Genomic DNA, 22333 nt, shown 5'->3' with positions numbered 1-22333 from the left:
GTCTTCAGAATAAATCTTAATAAATGTGCGACAAAATTCATTGTGTTTGATTTGTTGAAACCATTGTTTTGAAGATAAAATTTGGTATGTAAATATTGCTTTAACCCTGCACAATTTTTTGTTTTTGAATCATTTTGTGCCACGATAAATAGAGAAAGACCTCGAAAGAAAATTGCGTGTTTGTCGAGAAAATCGGAAAAGAGTCAAGAGTGTCAAATCACTATAAAAGCTTGAAAAAATTAAATTTCATAAAACTAATGATGCAGAAAGTCAAATTGATGTGTTTTGGTCCTACGAGTACCAATTTTACAATTGAAAAGAATGTTCAAGACCCAAGATAAGAGGAGGAAAAATGTGGAAATCTGCTATAATTTCGCATTTTTTATTCCAGCCCGGTTGCGTCAATCAACTTGAGTGTGCTGCGCATTTAAAAAAAAATCATTTTTCAATCTCATCTCAAATTTGCTGGAAATGAGTTCAAATATAGGGAAGGTACAAACTCTGAAGGGAAGGTACAAACTCTTGAAGCGATCAAAGTACATCGTTCATCATATTATTAGTCAAGTATCTCCAGAAAACAAATTTGCTGCATCTTGCACGACATGGTTGGAGTGATAGTTGCCCCAATTCTGAATCGTCATAGCATAAAAGAATAGTGGCCTACCCATCATAATAGCCCATTCATTATAAAGAGCACTTTGTTTTCATTCGGAATTAACGAACAACAACAATCCAGGCTTTGGGCAGTTCTAATATTTCTCCATAGATGGCAAACAGTTTCACATGGTACAATTCATTTTCAAGTAAATCCGTTGATTTTAATGGATCAGATAATTGAATGTTGAACGATTTGAAGAATATATGGATTTTCACTCCCCAAGTAGCCAAATTTATTCTTATAAACGGCATAGAAGGAGGAGCACTAGCTTACTTACCGAGCTGATTTTGATCACCGCAATCAAAATGCTTTCATTTCGATCATATCAACAATTCTATTGAAATGAAAAAAAGTCATTGTTCATTTTGAATCTATTATTTTCTTTAATCCTTTATTCTTAGTTTAAGATCTTATTATTCGAAAATTACAATTGAACACATGAAGTCTATTAACAACCTAATTTTTATCTCGTGTTCAGTGGATTGGAGTATTCAAATTGTCTTTTATTTTCAAACAGAACCGAAAACAATGTGTCAATTTTAAAGATTGATGTTGATGATTTTGGATATGTTCAAATCTAAATTACCACGACATTATATATCACTCATATATTAATGCTATTGAACTTAAAATGTGTTAATGAAAAATTGATTGCCGGAACGCAGAGCGGTCAACGAGCGCTCGTTCGTTCGTTCGTATGCGAACATGTTCGTTTATTCGTTCGTAGAATCTACGAACATGTTCGTTCGTTCGTTCGTTCGTTCGTTCGTTCGTAGAATCTACGAACATGTTCGTTCGTTCGTTCGTAGGTAAAATTTTTTTTTTTTTTTTCAAACATAAAATTTTTTTTATTTCTTAAAAATATAGGAATGATCCTATGTACTCAATAATACTGTAAGCACTATAATACTGTAATTTTCAAGTTGTGAACATTATTTTCGCACAAAAAATTGAACGAATATTTTTTTGAGTTTCCACTTGCACAATTGAATGCATAAAACTAATTAAAAACATCTTCACTCAACAAAAAACATCGCTGAAAATCTTACTTTCACTCATTGTGGTTTGTGTGTCCGCTGGCGAGAATAGAATGATATGATAATTAGCTGGACATGAACGTGGAAGTTGTAAAATGATGAAAGTAATGCATACAGAGAGAGAGTGAGAGAGATAAAAATGACAAAGACAGCAAAGTTCATCTCTTTTTGTCATTTATGGTGTGCAATTCAGAGAGACTTGTTGCAGTGATGATTTAAATCACATAGACAATGTTTTGTTCTGTGATCGTACAACACACACAGTTCGAGCGACAACGTGCTTCATGATATCACAGCAACAAGACGAATCTGAAATGTGCACACCATACTTGGCAAAAAGAGATAAACACTGTCTTTGTCACTTTTTTTCTATCTCTCTCTCCGAATGAATCACTTTCTTCGTTTCACAACATTTGAAACCAGCATTATAATTGCTTCTTTCTCTTCTATCTGTCGTATGCGAATATACGAACCAAATTGAACAGAAGAAAGTGATTTGCGGCGATGTTCTTTTCGTTGAGTGTTGTAATGTTTTTTTTACCTTTATGTTCAATGAAAAAATTATTGTTTATCGTCTACATTCTATAAAAATAGTATAGCATTCAATTATTTCGAATGGATTTTGCTTTTCGCATTTGAATTGCTCCGTTAATATCGCCTTCTCTTATTTTGGGCTGTTTAAATAACATTCATTTTTTTTTAAATGGAAATTATAGGATCATTCCAATATTTTTTGAGAAATAAGAAAAATTTATGTTTGAAAAAAAAATGAAATTTTACCTACGAACGAACAAACGAACATGTTTGCAGATTCTACGAATGAACGAACGAACGAACGAACGAACATGTTCGTAGATTCTACGAACGAACGAACGAACAAACAAACATGTTCGCATACGAACGAACGAACGAGCGCTCGTTGACCGCTCTGCCGGAAAGATGTGGATTTTATTGCGATGATTGGAAAAAAATACAGATATTTGACTTTATTGTATCGAAGAAACAAACCAACAACTTTCTAGTCAAATTTTTTTGAGATTTTTTAAAATTGATCATTTCAATAGAAATCAAAGCTTTTAAAACGAAAAACTAAAAGAAAAAACACGAAATATTATATTCGAAATTGGGCGATTCTTCTATGGTTTTGCTATTGCTGTGTTCAACATATTCCTTTTCCCGTTTCGTTTGTATTCACAGTTATGCTGAAATGTCCTTAAAAACAACAATTATCTACTAAATATAGGAGGTTCATAGTTTCAATATCAACTTATTCTAATGACATGACCAAATTATTCCAATTCATTCATTTGTTAGCTCGTTTGCGGTGATTTTCCTCAAACGTTACCATTTTCGGGCTTCCGTCAACAATTCAATACATACTAATAATAAATTTGCTTTGTATCTATAAAATCTGTGTGTAAATGACTCTTTTTTTTTCTTCAACAGAAAAACTGTTGCTTCCAATATCAGCAATACGTTGAACGTATTGAGTATTCGAATCCATATTAAACGAAAAAAAATAAACAAACAAAAATGAACGCTTCTTTGCAATATACTCAAAGAATTAAATGAAAATTTGTGAATTGCCTTCTTCATTAAAGATCAGCAAATGAATTGATACGTGATCGTGAATGTTTTTGTAGTATGTGTTCTGAATGAGAGGTATGTAAATGTGTGGTGTTCTGTGTTCTGGAACGGGTGTGGAAAATTTAAACAGTTTTACTGATTTTGAATAAATTGTCATGTCACTTTGTTCGTTGTCAACAGTTGTTTAGAGTGTTTTCCACTTTTCTTGCAGCAATTTTTCGTTTTTTTCTTCTAATTTTCCTTATATGTCATCTAAATCGTCTATTCCGAAATTTCGATCGCCAAATCGTCTTATAATTGCGAGTATTTTCTTTCCATGTGGAACATATGTGTCGCTGAGCATAAAAATGGGAATACAGATCTGTTACAGCAACAACCGAACATAAAATATTGTTCCCTAAAAACATTACATGAATTTCTATCCAACGCGAGTGTAACATGAGCTAATACTGTTTCTAATGCAACTCATGTTCGGTTGTTGCTGTAACAAATCTGTATTCCCATTTTTATGCTCAGCGACACATATATATGTCGTTCGGTCCTTAATGTTTAAATCAAAACAAAAAAACAAAATAATGACGTTTGCAGAAACGTCAGTGCCTGATTCAAAGCCATAGCAAGACTCGTTCTGGCTCCCCATTTAATGGCAAATCATTTAAATTGTGTGTTCCAGCCAATTGTTAATTGTCAACAATACAGTAATACTATTTCACCACTCCAAGCCAAATGTATGGGCCATACCAAGGGTGAATCACTCAAAAGTAATACAACGCTGCTAAAAAAGTAATACAACGTGAAAAAAGCAATACAACTTTTTAGTGAATTGCCCCTTGGGCCATACAGTATGGCTGTGGCTTTCATTTCACTTGGAAGTTGCGTTTGTGTGTGTATGTTATTTGAAATCATTTTCTAATATCAAATATCGGTCAAAAAAGTTGTTTGCATAAAATTTATATCCGTCAACTTCGAGGAGTGGTTCTCCAATTTTTTTTCTTTATTCTCGAAATAGTGCTGACGAAATGAGTACATCGAAAGTGATTTCTTTTTAGTTCGTAAATTGTTGCTAGATTTATCCCTGGCGTATATTGTTATCAATTTCGATTATAGCATTTTTTTCGTGCATTAGAAAGACTAGAAAGCATATGTGTTTTTTGTTATGAAAATAGAAGGACATGATGTATGTTTTCTTATTTTTCCCTCCAATGCTTATTAAGAAGGAGTAACACCATTTGATTTTTCTTCTTTTTCGTATTAGGTTTTGCATTACATTCTTGAGCGAGTGTTGCATCTTGAGAGATAGCGAAAGCAGCCGACGTTTTCTTTTTCAATGCGATTCAATTCGATTGAATACAACAATGTGAAACCAATTTGTAGAAATGAAAATGAAAATACCGACCAAAAAAAACGCAACGGCACACCATTTCAATTAACGAAGAAACGTTTGTTTAATGAGCGTTTTTAAAAAACTGTTCACTGGAATTTATTTTCATGAAATTTTTAATGGCCGGTGTTTCGTGAAATTGATATCGAAAATTGTTGTAACGCTATTGACTTTCATCATCCACAGCATAGCATCACTGGGAGTAGGTGAATCGAAAGAGTTTATCAAACGAGGAAAGATAAGCCGAACAACAAGAGAGAAAAAAAACAGAGTAAGGTATTTTGTTCATGGCCATAATTTCGGTCGATCGGCAATTTGCTAATAAATGCACACAAAAGAAAAAAAATTAAATAAAAGTCGGCAGTTTATGATGAAGATTGCACACAGAAAAAAGTGAAAACAAACAACTTTTTCTGCGTTTGCATTATTCGCGCACTCATTTGTTCTCTCTCGATGTGTGCTCTGAACACGAGCCAACCTCAATCGTGAGCGCTACACACACTCAACATATAAACATAATGTAATTAAAGAAAAGAAAATGTGTTCGCAGAACTAGCGGTTCGTGTGTGATAAGACAATAAAATTGGGAGTTTTCACACCGTAACATTACAACATTTTAGTATTCTTGTATTTCTTTCGTTTGATTTGTTTTTTCTCTCTCTCTCTCTCTCTCTCTCTCTCTCTCGACAAACTATTGCGTTTATCGGTAGTTCTATGTTCTATTAGCTTACGAAATTATGCGATCTCTAGTCTCTATACATTTAACTAAAAATTAAGTAAAAGTCGTTTTTTTCTTCTCTTCATTCGATTCATTCAGAGCAATCGGAAACGAAATTTCCCTAACCGCAACAGAAAAAAAACTCTCTAGTTATATAAGCGCAATATCAAACTTTTCATCTTTTTCACTCTTTGAAATTTTAATCTGTGCTTTTTTTGTTATTGATTCCAAGAATGAAAACTGTTTGTGATATTAAAAAAAAATGTTTCAACTGATCGAAATTGGTCCGTGCGGGAAGTGTGTTTAAGCAATTTTCCACGCATCTTTTACCTAATGATTGTCTCATAAAATAATTAGCCTCCCGATCACCGATCAGCGAAAAAAAAAAAATAAAACGAACCAAATCCAAATATAATCTCCTATTTATGCGCGGCAAATCAAACCAAAAAAATTACGTTATATCATAGAACGAGCTTTATGTGTATGCGTGTTTTTTTTTCTCTTCTGTTGGTCTTAATTTTATTTTCATATGATTATTGCACCTTTTCACTCTCTCTCTCTCTCTCTCTCCCTCTCTCCCTTTGTTTTCTTCTTCATCTCAAACGCCTTATTTTCTGCTCGCAGTTGTGGTCATCATCTGCTCTGAACGGTAACACGTTTTGATTGAGGTAACAAAAGAATGTTAACGCTAGTAGACAAGAGTTTGCTCGAACATATACAAAACTCGACTAATAACAACGTAGAAAGAAAAAAAAATAGCACAACAACAGCAAGCACATGGATCGAAGCAATGTAAATGAAAAAAAAAAAAAAATCAATTAGGAAAACCATCGTCTCTCAATTGAATTTGCGATGTGCATTCGCTAAATCTTATTTCATTAGTTGTTCCACATTGAAGTTGTAGAGAGAAGAAGAAAAAAAGCTTTCACTTCATCGCACAACATAAAATACATTTCTATTGAACCATATATGTGATACATACCTGTTTTCAGCTTTTGAAACTTTGTAATTTTGTGCTCTCCTTGGTTTCAATCGATTTTCATGGTACCTTTCATTCTTTTATTTGCCGTATTTTTGTTTTGTTGCTTCTTCTTCTTCTTCTTCTTGTATATTACGTTTTTTTTTCGTTTAGTTTCTTTCTTCTTGTTTTTTTTTTTGTTAAATCGGAGCAGCCGTTCTTCAAACCATTGACTGTTGTTCTGCGTTGCGTTTTTCTTTTCTTCTTCTTCGAAATTTAATTTAATTATTGCGTTGCTTCTTCACTTATTTTTGTGTGATGAGATGAATCTCGACACGCTGTCACAAACTCTGTCATTACCACCAAACGATCTAATATATCATGCCAGGATGAACATTTCCGCGCTGGAAATACACATTCGGATTGCTGCTCATCGTTGGCTCAAGCGTTGTATACAAATTATTCTCATCCGTTGGACGTATGAAAAGGCCTATTCATTTTCGTATGTCGCGAATGATTTATGAAAATGAAAAAAAAAAGAAAAACAAATGCCAAGGAAATCAATCATTGAAATTAATTGAATGAAAAAAAAAGTAAGTACACGTTTTGTTCAACCATTTGAAATTATTGTGTTTCGATTGTTTCTTCTTGAGGAGAAAATGAAACTTTTTCCATAGAACTCTTGATTAACTGGTATTAATACAATTTGGAAAATGTTTTTCGTTGCATCTTTCCCTCAAAATAAAGTGAAATCAAAAATTCTCCAGAATGAAAGAAAAATTCGTAGCCGAAAAACCAATGAAAAATAAAAGAATAAGCCGCTTAAGAACTGGTTCATGCTGCTTAATCAGAATTATTTGCGTAATTTTCAATAAATGGTCAATTTGATTGCGCATCATTCTTCTTTATTTTCTGCACTTATCCTTTCGAACCGAAGAAGTACATCATGGATTCGTGACGATGATATGTGGTGCAAATGATGTGCGTGTATGTCGTGTGTACGCCGATACGTGTGTGGTTAGTGTGTTTGTATGTAATATGTTGACTAAAATAATAAATAAAATTTGTATGTTTTGGATGAATGGTATATGTATACATGAAGAAGTAGAAAAATACTTGCAATTTAAAAAAAAAACCGGAGAAAATGAAAAATATTAAAATTTGAACGAAAAAAAAAATGGAAAAGAAAAAATAAAATTCACCTAAAAGAAAGCCAAAAAGTAAAAATTGTACAATTGTGCCGTGTGTATGTGTAATGTTCAACACATGCTATGTGTATCATCGCATGAATAAATTAAAATTTATTGTTTCAATTTACTTTCACCTCTTACTCATGCGGTCGGTATAGAGAGATGTACTTGTGTGTTTGTGTTTGTGTGTGTGTGTGTGTGTTTATATGGCGGTTTTTGTTTGCCAGAAAGTCGATTTCTTACGCATTGCAATTGTGCGCGTGCGCTCGCGCATTGCTCACTTATTTGTCTAAACTGTATGATTAATTTCTTTCTTTTTAACAGTAAAATACCTTGCACAATAACATCTACCAAATAACCATGATCGTGTATGTTTTACGCTATCTATCTTGTGTGCAATGCAATTTTGAACGAAAAATTAATTGATAATTAATCGGCGTATCGTTGTTGTTGTTGTTTTTTCGGTTTCTTTCTGTAGTCGCTAGTTTGATTTGTGCGTTTTCCATTTGCTTGCGATCGAAAGTAAAAGAAAATTACCTTATGTGCGCACACTGGAAATCTGAAAGCAAATCGTAAGAATTCGACTTTTTTGCAATTGGGATGCCGTGTCGGTGTGATTATGTCGGTTGTGTATATGTGTGTGTATGTTTAGGGTTGTGTATGTGTGAGTGGATGTGGATGTGTTTCTCGTGATTGATTACGATTTGGGCACGATAAAACAAACCTGGGTGATATTGTGCAAGATGATGGTATGCATATGGTTGGTATTGTGGTTGATAGTGATGACAATAATCTTTGTGCTGCTTTTGATGTGATTTCGTGCGTTGACATTGGTAATAGTATTGCAATGGGTACTGTGGTGATGGTATATAGTGCACGTTCTGGGTCTGAGGCAATATGAAATAGTATGCATGCAGTGCACATTCTGCACATCGTGTACAACCGACGCCCCCCACGCCACAAAATGATTTACATATTGAGATGTAACATTAAATTCACAAGAAGATACAAAGACAATTAATGGTTTGGGCATTTTGCTTTTCATTTCAATGTGTTTTTTTTTCTGTAGGTTTTGGATGTCATGCAGATCATTTTCTATCGTAACTTAAATGGCAGGCTTAATTAATGTGATATGTTAAAAAGCGTTAAGGTTGGTCAGAGGAGGGATTTTATCGTCTACGAAACAAACAAACATAAATGTCTACGAATTGCAATTTACATTGATAATAATAGGACGATGCTATATAGAAGAGATCAATAAATGTTGGTGATTTCGGTTAATTAAAGTGTAGATTATTCGGATGTTGACATTTAAGTGTTTCCTCTCGTTTAATGCAAATGCGCATCGCGCATCTTTTATTTGCATAGAACATTAACCATCAGAGATAGAGCGACAGATAGGGGGATAAAGAGAGAGGGAGAGAGAGAGAGATAAGTATGGACGCAACACTAAAACAAGAAATGACTATTCTCGATCGCTAAAAGTGACTCTTTCTCTTCCAGCTAAATTGCATAATGTGTGCATTGAGTGTGCGGTGCACACACAAATCAATCGGGAGATCTTTACTTTTATGCATATATGAATGCGTTAGAGATCTAAAATATACGCTTACGGTGAAACCACTCAATCATTTGTACGATTATCATAGTCTCCTTTCGATCTTCTTGAATAAATTTACGAGTGCAAACGAGTCGCGCTTGGCCACATTATAATATGCCGTGTGCGGTGTGTGTGTGTGTGTGTGTGCAAATACATTGCTGAACCTTGTGAACTGTGCTTTCCAACGAGTGATTGACCGTACGCTTTCGAGCTATGATCGTTTCGGCTCAGAATAGCAAACTCACATAAATGCATGTGTGGTGTCTGTGTTTATCGTTTCCATAAGCAGCAGCAGTGCATAAAATCGTCGCTTAGTTTTGCGTTTGTTTGTCATCAATTATTGTTGATGTAAATGGTTGACTCTTTCTCTGTGCTCGTTTCTCTACCTTTTGTTATGCTGATTCAAAGCACTCCAGTTCTTTCGAACGGATTCGCCGAATTGTTATGCTGATTCATCAAATTGATTGGTTTCTGTCTCCTACGTGCAAAGTCATTGGCATTTTTATTTTCTCTGTTCTTATTTTTTAGCCTTTTCACTACAATTTTTGCCTTCATTTCAACGACAAAAGCTTTCATTTTAAGCAAACGATCACGTCGATCTTCATTCTAAGCGATATCTCTGCGACCAATTCGAGTTTACTTACTGAGTACGGTTTTATGTTTGAACAACGATCTTTCAGATCAATGTTCTCGCTCACTTTTGAGCCGAATCGACTGACTATTCAGTCACATAAAATCACAGTCTCATTGGCTCAATATTTCTGATGCAAATTGCTAAAGAATTGCCTAACCAAATGGAAATAGATACACTTTTATTTCGAAAAAGAGTCATTGAAATATATTAGAAAGCACATTGTGGCCATAGTATAACATATAAACCAGTTATAAAATAGAAATTCATTACTCACATTTGTGCATATAATATATATTTCTTGATCGAAATGAGTGTCCATGATCATTATAAAATGTAAACTGTGAAAACAACAATCTAAACCGTTGTCTTTGTCATTGTCTCCGTCTTTGTTGCGGCGACACCGGCACCAATGCCTGGGCTACGTAGGATATAACGAAGAATTTTTCAAATTGAAACCGAAAAATGTCACACACCGAAATAAAAAAAAGAAAAGAAACAAGAATGTAGCAATTGTTTTCTCGAAAATGAGAAATGGCAGCCAAAGAATAGAACAACGACAAAAAACGCGAAATGATGTGGAAAAAAGGTAACCACATCGACGCAAATGTTGATGTCCATACGAAAAACTGGTTTTGTTTAGCATTTTTCTTTTGATACATTGGTGCTCGGATTTGGTGATATACATAAATAGTAGCAAGACAAGAAAAACCGAAATGTTTGAGAGAAGAGAGAGAGAGAAAAAACCCGCACACAAAATAGCATAACATATATGGCAAACAGTTCAGACTGGAACGTTACAATTTACATGGATTTTGGCACGCACATCAAACATTCATACACCTTGACAGCGAGATCTAGCACAGAGTCTTATACACTATGGATTTTCTCTGAATGGACGGACGTGTTTTTTATGGCCAACAACTCACTGTTGACTATATATTCAAATTGACCGTTTTACAATCACCAATTAGCTATCTTTTTGTTTAAATTGATCGAAATGGCGCTTGAAAATCAAATTTGTTGGCATTAACTAATGTTTGCATAATACCCGCTTTGACAAAATCAAAGGGATATTGCAACTTTTTTAACCAGAAAAAACGCCATCTTACGTCGTGCCCGTAAATTATTTTACTGTACATTTCGATGGTAGAGCTTGAACAAAAGTTTAACACTATGCATAAATTTGGAAAGAGCTTGATAAACTTGATGAAATACATATATTTTATGGTAGTTGCAATACCCCTATGGACAAAATCATTTCATATAAGTAAGATACATTTTTTTTATTTCTGTCATCAACAAGTTGCCGGTTGTTTTCTTATCAGCATTTCCGGTCAGCACTCTCAGAACAAAAGTCTTGAAATTTAATTAACGACTTGATGAAGAAAGACACACACACAGAGAGAGAGAGAGAGAGTGAGAGTGAGAAATGTCACCTCATTTTCTTCGTGATTGCAAATGAATAACCGGAAATTTTGCATGCTCATTTCGATCAATATTTTCGGAAGAGTTTACCAACAGCGATCAAAACGAAAGAAAAACATAAACAAATAAAAGCTATTCCAACGAAACGGCCTTTCAGAAAGAATACACATTTTATTGTCATGACACATATTTTTCTTTTCGTCTTCGTTTCGTCAACAGTAATTTGGGCTACCGTTTTATACTCTATTTGTATCACTGTGTTGATTTCTTTCTCTTACAATTTTAAAACTGTTCAAATGAGTTGGGCTGATTTTTTTTTCTTCTCAAAAAGCATGACTTTTTCTGTTATTGGTTTAATGAATACGCATTTCGGTGCTATTTCATTTGGTTGATTTTTTTTTCATCTCTACAGTGTAGACAAGATGATGTTTTGTTTTTTTTTCCTTCTCTTCTGTTTGTAAGCTTGTCTGAAGTGTAAAAAAACCGTAAACAAATCTCAATGAAGAGAAAGCAAATAACTTGGCTCAGTTGATTTGATAATCATTTTTTATATGATTTAAATATTCTGATACGCTTAAGATTATGACAGATAAGATATTGAAAGTTATAATAAACAAGATATACATTCACATAATGCAAACGGTTGAATGGAAAAATAGGCCCAATCAACTAATATTATTTCTTTAATGTAAAGCCAGTTTTGATTTCTTCTTCAAAGCTTTGTTGTTTCAAGAAATTTTTGGTTTTATTTCACCCAAAAATATAAAGATAAGACACACTATACAGTACAATTAACGATGAATGAACACGTGCGTTTTTTCTCCGAACTGACGATTGATTACGGACAAAATGTGTGTGTGCTGATCTGCGAAGCGTTTGCGTTATACATTCTGTTGTTGTTATACATTTGAAGTCATTCTGCAAATTAATTAACCAAATTGATTTGCGAGATTCTTTAGGTTTGTTATCTGGATCTCGTTGAAAGCCGCAATCCCATTAGATTCTCTTCACTTATTTTCCGTTTCGGAATAATGAATGTAACAGTTATTAATTTTTTTCTTTATTTTGTTGGAAATGGCCACTAATGGATTGCCATTCGCATACTATATCATTCGCAATCGTATTTTCGTATAAATTAGTATGAAACGTCTGGCCAATTTATTTGTTCGTTTTTATCCATTCGTTCGTTTTACTTTTTTTTTTGCTGCCATGAATATTGTCGGAATTGTGGAAAAATCTCAATGTCTTTTCTTTTCCTATTTGCGCATTGTTATTATTATTCGCAAGTTTTCTGAATATCAGGCTCATTACGATCAGATCAGCATGCTTAAACATGAAAATTTAAAAAAAAATGATGGTGGTTTCTTTTGTTGTCTCGCGGCATTTTTGACAGTTACATGTACCGTAGATAAATAGATAAGTTGTGAATGGTTGTTGTTGTTGTTGTGGCTGTGGTTGATTTTGCTTTTATCGTTGCGCTCGTAGCCCGTACTTGAATTGTATGGAATCTATCTGCATAGCGATTGCATATACTATTATTTTGTTATTATTGTCCTCTTACGCAGAGAGTTCAAGTCTGGTGTCTATATCGAAGTTCAATTGAACTTTTCGTCTCGCAATTACGTTGTATAATCGCAAGCGCAAAGGTGACATAATATATCGGCACAAAAGTACAATTCGTTTGTTTATTTGTTTTCCCTCAAGATCGAATCTGTGTTGAAATCATAGAAATATTAATAAATTTGAACCGTGTATGCGTTGGGAGACCTGAATCGGAATGCAGAGAGAATTGTACAATGCACTGATTTTCTTGCAGATTTTAATCAAACAGTTTTATATTTTAAGTTGTTGCATGTTTTTTTTCTTCTCTCATTTCGATTCTTGGTAGCACTTCTAAAAATCCCAATTGTGCCATGGAATTTAGGAGATTATGCGTTCTAGTTAATGCCATATAGTTGTGTTTTTCTCTATCGAAAAGCGTAATATTTCGATTCAATGGTTGGAATGGGCTTACAATCAAACCAATCGAAAATCATATTGAAGCCACTTACTGGGCGCAAAATGAGTAAAAGCGCGCACATTGCACGAAAAAGATATAGCATATACATATATGTGGTGAACGAAAGAAAAAAAAATACTGAAAAATAATTCAAAAAAACAATCAAGATTACGAAACATGGCTCATGAGCACTGAGCGAAATTCATTAAGCGCACGACTGAACTATTCGCCGATCATAGAGCGTGCAACACTCATCTTATAGGCCCGCGTGTACATTTGTTATGTGTGCGCAAACAATGGATCGACATTACAGCTCAAATTCTCGTACCAAAAATAGCAAACCGACGAGAGAGAGAAGGACTGGCGCGTTCGTGTATAGACCAAGCAACCAACCAACATGTCATGTGTGTGCGCGCTTGCAAGCACCGCTGTTTTGTTGTCGCTTTTCGGTTTCGAATCATACATATTTTTTCCATTTGCCTTTTTCATATTTTGTTTTGCTGCTGCCGTTTTTGTTGCTGTTGTATTTTTTCAAAATATATTTCCGCAAGTTCATTCGTTTCGTCTTTGAAGAAAGAACGGTTGTATACATTTTTTTTTCATCGTTCAGCTCGAACAACAGAAATGAAGAAAAAAAAACGCACACAACAAACTCTCTCGAAAACGAAACGAACGAAAATTCACTTGTGTTCACCAATACAACACAAAACGAACGACAAAATGCGCTTTGCGCGGAAAAAAAAGTTGTACAAAACCCAAAGGCAACAAACATTACTACATTGTGAGCGCCATGGTGATACGCAGAAACAAGATTTTTCAAACTTTCCAATTCGGTTTCATTGTAGCAGCAATACAAGTTGCGGTTGTTTTGTTGCTTCTACTGCTGCTGCTGCTGCTGCTGCTGCTGCTGCTGCTGCTGCTGCTGCTGCTGCTGCTGCTGCTGCTGCTATTTATTTCGTATGTTTCTTCTTATTTTTTCTTCATTTTTCTTCTCTTCTGGGCTTTTCGTAAATCGCTTTTTCCAATATATTTATAATTTAGTCACTTGATACTACTCTCGCGATGGATTCGAATTCGTTTGCCACGATTTGTTTGAGCGTTATTACATGTTCTTTTGAGCAATTAAGTAATGCTACCATTCATAAAATAGCTGACATGCAGAAACCAATTAATAAAACATGCATAAATTGTATGCCATCATCGACACCACCACCACCAAAACTACTACTACTACTACCACCACCAAAATCTATATGATCTTGATCAAATGCGAAAGAAGTTTGTGCAAAATGAAGAAAATATATGATGATGGTGTTTAGATGTGAGAAAGCGACGATTAAATGCAAAATTACAGTTTGGGTGTTGAACACGAAAAACAAAGCTGTACATAAGCAACGTCTGCTTACAACAGGATATTTGGCGTCATTTTTTTCTTTTGATCAGACAGTATAAAAACAAATTCTACCAAATTATGCAATAGAATGACTTTGAAAAAAAAAATATTCGAGATTCGTCTTCCACACTACACAACAAGCGAAGGTAATATGAGAAAGAAGACAGACAGACAGACGCAAGAAAAAAGCGAAAACAATGGCAAATTACAACTTACCGTTTCCCAATGAAGCGACGGCTTGATGCTTTATCGTTGTATTGTTTACTGTGTTGGTGTTTGATGCAAGCGTATTTCCCATAACACCGTATTTTATCGGTTTAAAGTGGAAAAATGATGGTGAATAACCAGATCCGGTGCGACTAAGAGAACTCAATTGCTCGTCACGATCTGCGGTAAATAGACCTATTCACATCAATAATTTCAGCATTCTTCGTATGTAAAGTAAAGGCAATGGAGCACAGCCCAAATATAAACGGCACCAACAAAAAGTCGCCAAGATCAAATCATTTTGCGAAAAGTACAAAATTGTTTGTTTGCTTGTTGAAAATGTTTAAAAAACAATCGAAATGTACAGAATGGAAAAAAATGTAGAAATAAAAACGATGACAACAGTACCGCAGTACATTGGCGCAGGCAACATTGTTGCTACATTAGCGCACATTTAAACTGGAACCAAGCGCCACAGTTATTTGATTGTACTTGACAATATTTTTTTTCTTTTCGTTCATCTCAAGTCAATCTTAACCCGTTTCTATATCTAAAGAATAAATCTGGCTTGGGTTCCTTTTCGTAATTCCACAAACCACAGCAGAATGAAAAAAAAAACAACTAAAAGTAAAAGGCTGTGATGGGAAATGATGCTGTTTTGTGGTTTTAGCATTTTTTGGAATCGCTTTTATAGTGTCTTATCATTAAAATGCAACCAAGAGCACAGCATGAAGCTTCGGGTTTGCTTAAAAAGCGTGCTGCGATTTGAACGGGGTAAAGTCGAGTTCAAGTGAAGTAAAATCATTATGGATGTTTAGCGATATTCTTGAAGTTATTGCTAATGGAGTTTCCTTACGGAACAAAGAGCGTCTTCATGTAGGAACCATGCGCTTCATATATGCTAATAAAAAAGGTAAGTCATGTATCGTATCGTATCGCTGACGCATATTTTCAGTTTAAAATTTACATTCATTTTTTTGTTATTTTGAGTAAAAACAAAAATATTATTATGCTAAAGCAATATACGCAATAAACCACAAAATTGTTTGGTTTCGAAGTAATTTGAATAATTTCTGTCTTTCAACCAAGTCATTTGTTTAGCAATTTCGTTACTTTTTCGCATTTTTTTTTTCTTCTTCTTCATGGAATTTGATTACTATCGAGAGTTTTTCCGGTTGTTTTTCGTACTTTTTGTTGGTTGGTGTATATTTAATTTGAGCCCAAAGTATAATAATTGGTGTATAGTAAATAAGAAGTAGCTCACCTTCTTTTCCCATCGCTGCTAATTGTCGACCTTTCGGCATGAACATTACAAGAAATACTGTAGCTGATGTCGCGATCAAGCCAAATGCTAGACAAGCGTCTTTGTGTCGATCGGCAACTGCGAGCCCGCAAAGCGTCCAGCCCAGCCAAATGGGTATTGAACCGCATATTGCCAAGCCAATGTAAGTCGCTTCTCGGTAATTTTCTCGAATCCGTCGCGATTTGATAGCAAGCACCGCAACGAATAATATCAAAAATATGACATAAACCAATGAATAGAGTAGATCGGTGAAATGGGTCTTGCACAAGGGTATTGTCGTGGTCATGGATATATCTTGTGCGGTAAGTAGCAGTGAATGGTGTGTTAGACTCAATGGGCCATTTCGACTCAACGGTACCGAAACGGATTCCACATCGGCTGGTGTCGTAAGCAACCATTGTCCACCGATTGCCACTTGTATTAATACAGCGAATAACAGTAATAGGCCTTGGTATGGTGCCGGCAAATAAACACCACTATTTAAGCTAATTAAGAAAACGCATTTCACCAGCAATGATGCGAATACCAAAGCGAATGCGACACCAGAACCAAAACGTATCAGTCCACAGCTGCCAACGGTTGGATTTAGCGTTAGTACGGCTGCGAGACAGGCGCACAAAAATAAGCCCAACAACAGCATTTGACCCAAGAATAGATGTCGTCGACTAGGCGAAGTTTGCCATGCTTTGCACAGAACAAAAATCTCAAAAGCGGCCATCATTAGCATGACGAGCGAGGTGAGCACCAGTACTGGCACAACCCAAGGCTCTTTTCGCAGCCCAAGCGAATGATGTGTACTGACTATCGTCGGCTGTGACGAATTCTTAAGCAAGCGACTATGGCTTAATGGCGGCACTATTGATGCTTGGCTCTTTGGACGACTCGGTAGAATAATACCTTGAGTTTATTTTTTCGATTTTTGCAATTTGCGAGAGACGAAAGAAGAAAAATAATAAACGAAATTAGAATCGATCGAATCGGCCAACAAAGAAACACGATCAAATGAAGCCAAATTCTTTCTCTCCGTTTTCGGTCCATTCACACGCCGATTTTTTTCTTTCGTTTCTTCTTTCGATGAGAATCGACAGACAAAACGGAGAGAAAAATAAAGATCGCGTGAATCAGGATTCATCAATTCTAACGGGTATGGCTTAAATGTTATGTATATTATAGGTATTTTAGGTATATATGTACCACCAGGCAAGTGATGCGATGATGGAATGGTAGACGACGATGTGGATGGCACTACAAAAAACTCTGTTGACATTTCGAGACGGTGGGCTTGTGCCGAAGTGGAATTGCCATTCCGTAAATCGATTTCGTTGCTTAACTCAATATCCGAACTACTGCCATCGCCACCGCCACCGCCACCACTACCGCCACCATTTGAACACGGTTCACTTTTATTATTGCACAAATTATTCTCAACACTTGGATCACTGTACGCATCTGCATTTGCACCGATATTTAAACTTTTGTGCTGACGAAGCAACGCATTGTAGATATCATTTTCGTTATCAATCACATCAAATTCAACACTATCCACATTATCATCGCTATTATAGACATTATTATTGTATTGCAATGGGGCGGCCAATCTTTTATGATGATTTGTCGTCGTCGTCAATGGTGGTGGCGGCGACGGCGGTGGTGACTGCTGATGATGCGGATGCTTACTCTGTCGGCTCGGTCCATTTGTACTGTGTTCGTTGTAACTTACTGAGACACTATTACTTCCACTATGTGAATCAATTGCACTAGCACTTGAACTTGCTTCATTTATATAAAAACCGTGTTCAGTCTTATTACTATTATTGCTATTTACGCTATTATAACTATGAATATCGGCGCTAAAGTTAGGGTTCGACATTGCATTTATGTCGGTGGAAAATTTGTTGTTATTATTACTGTTATTATTATTGTTCGTCGTTGTTGTTCTTAATTTTTCAACTTCGATAAATGTACGAGTTCGCGGTGATATGCGATCACCGAATTTCGGCAACACAATCGATTCCTCTGCATCCGATGAATATGATATTGTGCTGCGTATCCCGAACAAAACGCATACCCAAAACAATGTTCCCGAATGCATTTGTAATCGAATGATTAAACGCGTTATTGAATTCAGTACACTGTTCGTTGCAATCGATGTCAGCTTAAAAGCTGACCGCGTTTGCTGACTGGCCATTTCTCAACTGACACGAATACCATACGCGCGCTTTACCCAGAGTCTCTCTCTCTCGTGCGCGAAAACCGATTTTTGTTGTTTAAATGCGAATGGCCAAACTGTGTTCTTCTTGTGAGCATAAGCGCTAACCATTCAGCCAGACCGCGCTCTCGACGAAACAAAACCAGATTGATGTCTGAGCCAAAGACTTTCGTTGTGTTCGGCCCCATGCATCTATCCATCGACACGGTATCGTTCTGCGAATGAAAAGAAGAAGAAAAAACCACCAACGAAATGCACAAACACACATGCACACGCGCGCGAATGTGCACACAAACACATCGACACCGACAAAACGGCAAAGCGAAACAGACAGACAGACAAACAAATAAACTAAACTAATATTCACCTGAAGAGCTAAGCAGCCAGGCTGCGCAAGAGAAAACTATTCTCTTGTGCAGAGACTATTTTAGTGGTGTGTGCGCGCTTGCTGTTGTTTTGGTAGAAAGAAGAGGAAAAAACTGAGCAGCACTTGGTGCTGGTGTGAGAGGAAGCAGAGAGCCAAGAAAATATGTGATGGAAAAGCACAAACACGAGGGCACGCTAAAAACTCAACAGCAATAAATGGCATCCAACTAGAAATGCACATACCAATGCGATCCGCACTACCATTTCAATCGGCCCTCGCCATCACGTCTTCCATCATTGTCGTCTTCGTTGTTTCTCCTCAGTTTTGTCGTCAACATTCGTTTACCATCGATACGCAAACAATGAAAAAAGCACACATACCCGCACACATACCGCACACACACACGCATACAGCCACGGCATTTTTATGCATTTTCTGTTGTTGGCTGTTCGTCCGTCTACCTCTTTAAGCGCATGCGATTGTTGTTATTCTAATGTCGTCATCGCTTTTTGTTTCGTTCGCAATTTCGCTCACATTTAGCGCAATGGGAGAACCAATTCTTCTTTTCATTCTGCTTCTTCGTCTTCGTCTTCGTCATCATCATCATCCGTTTAACTTTTTTTGTTCTGTTTCTCTTCACCGCCGTGCTGTGCTGTTCATTCATTTTTATTTTTGTTCCACAACAGCATTTCTCTCTTATTTACGCTGAATGCAACACGATTCCACTCAGGGATGGGCATAAGCGCAACGTGTGTGCATATCGCTCACTCATTTTTCATTGTGCAAGGTATCATATTCATGTTATCTACCGTGTTATCAAGTTCAAACATTTTGAAATTGGAAATATTTGTGATGACCCGAAATGCTTTTTTTCGTTGTTGTTCAACAGAAGAATAAATGGAATTTAACATTTCCCAATGCTTGGATTGAATGATTTGATGTTTATGATTGGTTTACTCGACTAATACGTGGACTAATCGAGTGGAGATGGAAAATTGACAACTTTCAATTTTTACAGGTGGAAAAACGGTCAAGTTATATCATCGTCAGCTATTGAATTGCCACACTTCTAATTTTTGGGTTCGTTTTTGTCGAATTTGCTCCTTTGTTCCGTTTCGATTTTTCGTATATTCAACATCAATTGCTTTTTATCAATTTCCCAAAATGAATGTTTTTCTTTCTCAATAATTGTGACTTCACTTCAATATGGAAAATTCGCTCTTCAAATCATACAAGGTACATACGATTTTTATTCAATAATAGAATCTGTGATGGCCCAAAGCTTGAATACGAAAGTCTTCGGGCAGAATGAGATAAGACGTCATACAATATTAATTGGTCTTGCATGACTATTGAAAAACTTTTTAATCTAGTTTCTATTTGGATTACGATTTTAATGGGCATCTTCTTTGTTGTTGATCAACATGCATTTTGATACATTGAAGCTGAACATTATAAAGTTCCAGTCACCGAAGAAATATTCATTCCAATTTTCTCTAATGACACAAAAACAGTGCACCGTTTCGCAATCGGATTGGCGAAAACGTATGGATGCATCGAAATTTGTTGTTCGAGGGGATCCAGTGTATAGAAATTTTCCCCTGGGTCCCAACTATTATCTTATTTTCTCATTAAAATGGTATTCACTTAGGCGTAAATAATAACGAATACATGCGTGCATTTCATACAAATCGTGGAACGAATAAACGAAACAGAAAAAAACGTGGCTCTATAGCATATTCGATGCTGTAAAACCAAACCGCAAAAATGTTGCTTCGATTCATTCTCTCGATCTTTTCGATGCGCGTAGTGATGGCTTCGAACGTTCGTTCGACAATTTAAAAAAAATATATTTTGTTCGTTCATTCGTTCGACAATTTAAAAAAAATATTTTTTTGTTCGTTCGTTCGTTCGACATTCATTTTGTTCGCCTCAAGTAAAAATTCACACTAATAAAATCGCTATGCTGTAGTTATGCTCACACTGATTGTCGTTCAGAAATGAGTGTGACCCATACATTTGTGAGCGACAATGAATGTGGCATATATTTAGAGTGTGTAGTGTATGTATGTAACACTCGTTGACGCTCACAAATGTATGGGCCACGCTGAATTTTGGACGACAATCAGTGTGTGCATTGTGTACACACTCCAATTCGATTTCCTGGCACGTCAGAGCAAACGAGTGTACAATATTGTTTAAAAGAGAGTGAGCGATAAACACACAAATTGACACCGAAATTGCTTTGCACTCGACGCCGAGATCTCAGTGTCTAGTGTCCACTCTCTGTATGGTAACCGAGCGAGAATTTTGCTACTGAATTGCCACCAGAAACCATTAATGAATCTGAAAATCTTCTGAATCTGTCGGAGCACTTCTGAATGCTTTTGAATAGCTTCCAAAATGGACGAATCTACTGAAAATGAGTAATCCCAACCAAAAATTCACACTGAATCGACGTTGCGTTTACACATATCTGACACTGTTTTCACACGGTTTTGAACGTCAAACCGTGTGGCTATAGTATAGTAGAGTGTGAAGTCGTTTGACACCATTTTTGATGTCAACTCTTGATACCTGAACAAACTTACACTGCATCCACACGGTTATTCGAAATCAAAAATGATGTCAAACGGCTTCACACTCTACTATACTATAGCCACACGGTTTGACGTTCAAAACCGTGTGGGAACAGTGTCAGATATGCGTTAACGCAACGTCAATTCAGTGTGGATTTTTGCTTGGGAATGGTCCGCGGACAGTCGCGATTTTCGCGAAGCTGATAAAAGATAGAGGTTTGGTGTCTCCGGCAAAGTTTTAGTACTCGTAGTCTTCTATAATTTTGCTCAAGACTGCTATGTCTTATCTCTTATCAGTTAGGCGCAAATCAAAAACTCGCGCATATAGCAGGTTTTTTTTGCTTATCATTTTTCGCATTTTCCACGAAACTGATAAGAGATAACTGATAAGTGTCTAGAGCGAATTTGTAAAGAACCTCATGCACTATACATTTTCTTGAGACGCTTGGTCGTTATCGAAAAACAAGGTAAACCACGACTGTACACCAAATTTCGCGTTTTTTCGCGTTTTTCGCGTTTTTCGCGTTTTTCGCGGAAGTGATAAGAGATAAAGAATTGACGTCTTCACAGTTTTTATAGAGCTTAAAATTTCCAACAACTTTGCTTCAGACAATTCCCAGTTATCTCTTATCAGTTTCGCGAATAACGAGTGCAAAGCAATTTCGGTGTCAATTTGTGTGTTTATCGCTCGCTCTCTTTCAAACAATATTGTACACTCGTTTGCTCTAACGTGCCAGGAAATCCAATTGGAGTGTGTAAACAATGCACATAATGATTATCGTCCAAAACTCAGCGTGGCCCATACATTTGTGGGCGTCAACGAGTGTTACATACATACACTACACACTCTAAATATATGCCACATTCATTGTCGCTCACAAATGTATGGGTCACACTCATTTCTGAACGACAATCAGTGTGAGCATAACTACAGCATAGCGATTTTATTAGTGTGAATTTTTACTCGAGTGGCTCATGGAAATAAGATGAAATAGGTTGATTCTGACAAGAAATAAGCCCCTTCAATTGCTCGAATCGAGAAATCCGTTTGGCCATATATTTGAATGTCGTTGGTGAGTATGGAACGT

General features: G+C 36.0%; 1 protein-coding gene across 4 annotated transcripts; it reads right to left on the bottom strand.

The window, feature by feature from the left end:
* Nucleotides 1–4237: 4237 nt before the first annotated feature.
* LOC129573924 (uncharacterized) lies at nt 4238–18515 on the bottom strand. 4 transcript variants are annotated; one of them, XM_055455108.1, is made up of 6 exons: nt 17285–18455; nt 16052–16987; nt 14797–14982; nt 8254–8454; nt 6364–6829; nt 4238–6109 (listed from the first exon to the last, which is right to left on the bottom strand). In XM_055455108.1, exons 1-5 carry the CDS (start codon nt 18276–18278, stop codon nt 6711–6713), a joined length of 2436 nt encoding a protein of 811 aa, XP_055311083.1. In that variant the 5' UTR covers nt 18279–18455; the 3' UTR covers nt 4238–6109; nt 6364–6710. The 4 variants fall into 4 exon arrangements, with proteins under 4 accessions (XP_055311083.1, XP_055311084.1, XP_055311086.1 ...); XM_055455109.1 differs by having other exon boundaries at nt 14797–14967; XM_055455111.1 differs by lacking the exon at nt 8254–8454 and having other exon boundaries at nt 14797–14967; nt 17285–18515.
* Between the last annotated feature and the right edge of the window lie 3818 nt (nt 18516–22333).

This window comes from Sitodiplosis mosellana, unplaced genomic scaffold, assembly GCF_009176505.1.
Source record: "Sitodiplosis mosellana isolate CC-2019 unplaced genomic scaffold, AAFC_SMos_1.0 Smas_scaffold_6150, whole genome shotgun sequence".
Classification (NCBI taxonomy): Eukaryota; Metazoa; Arthropoda; class Insecta; order Diptera; family Cecidomyiidae; genus Sitodiplosis; species Sitodiplosis mosellana.
The sequence above is the reverse complement of the archived record's forward strand: the minus strand, read 5'-3'. Positions and strand labels throughout refer to the sequence as shown.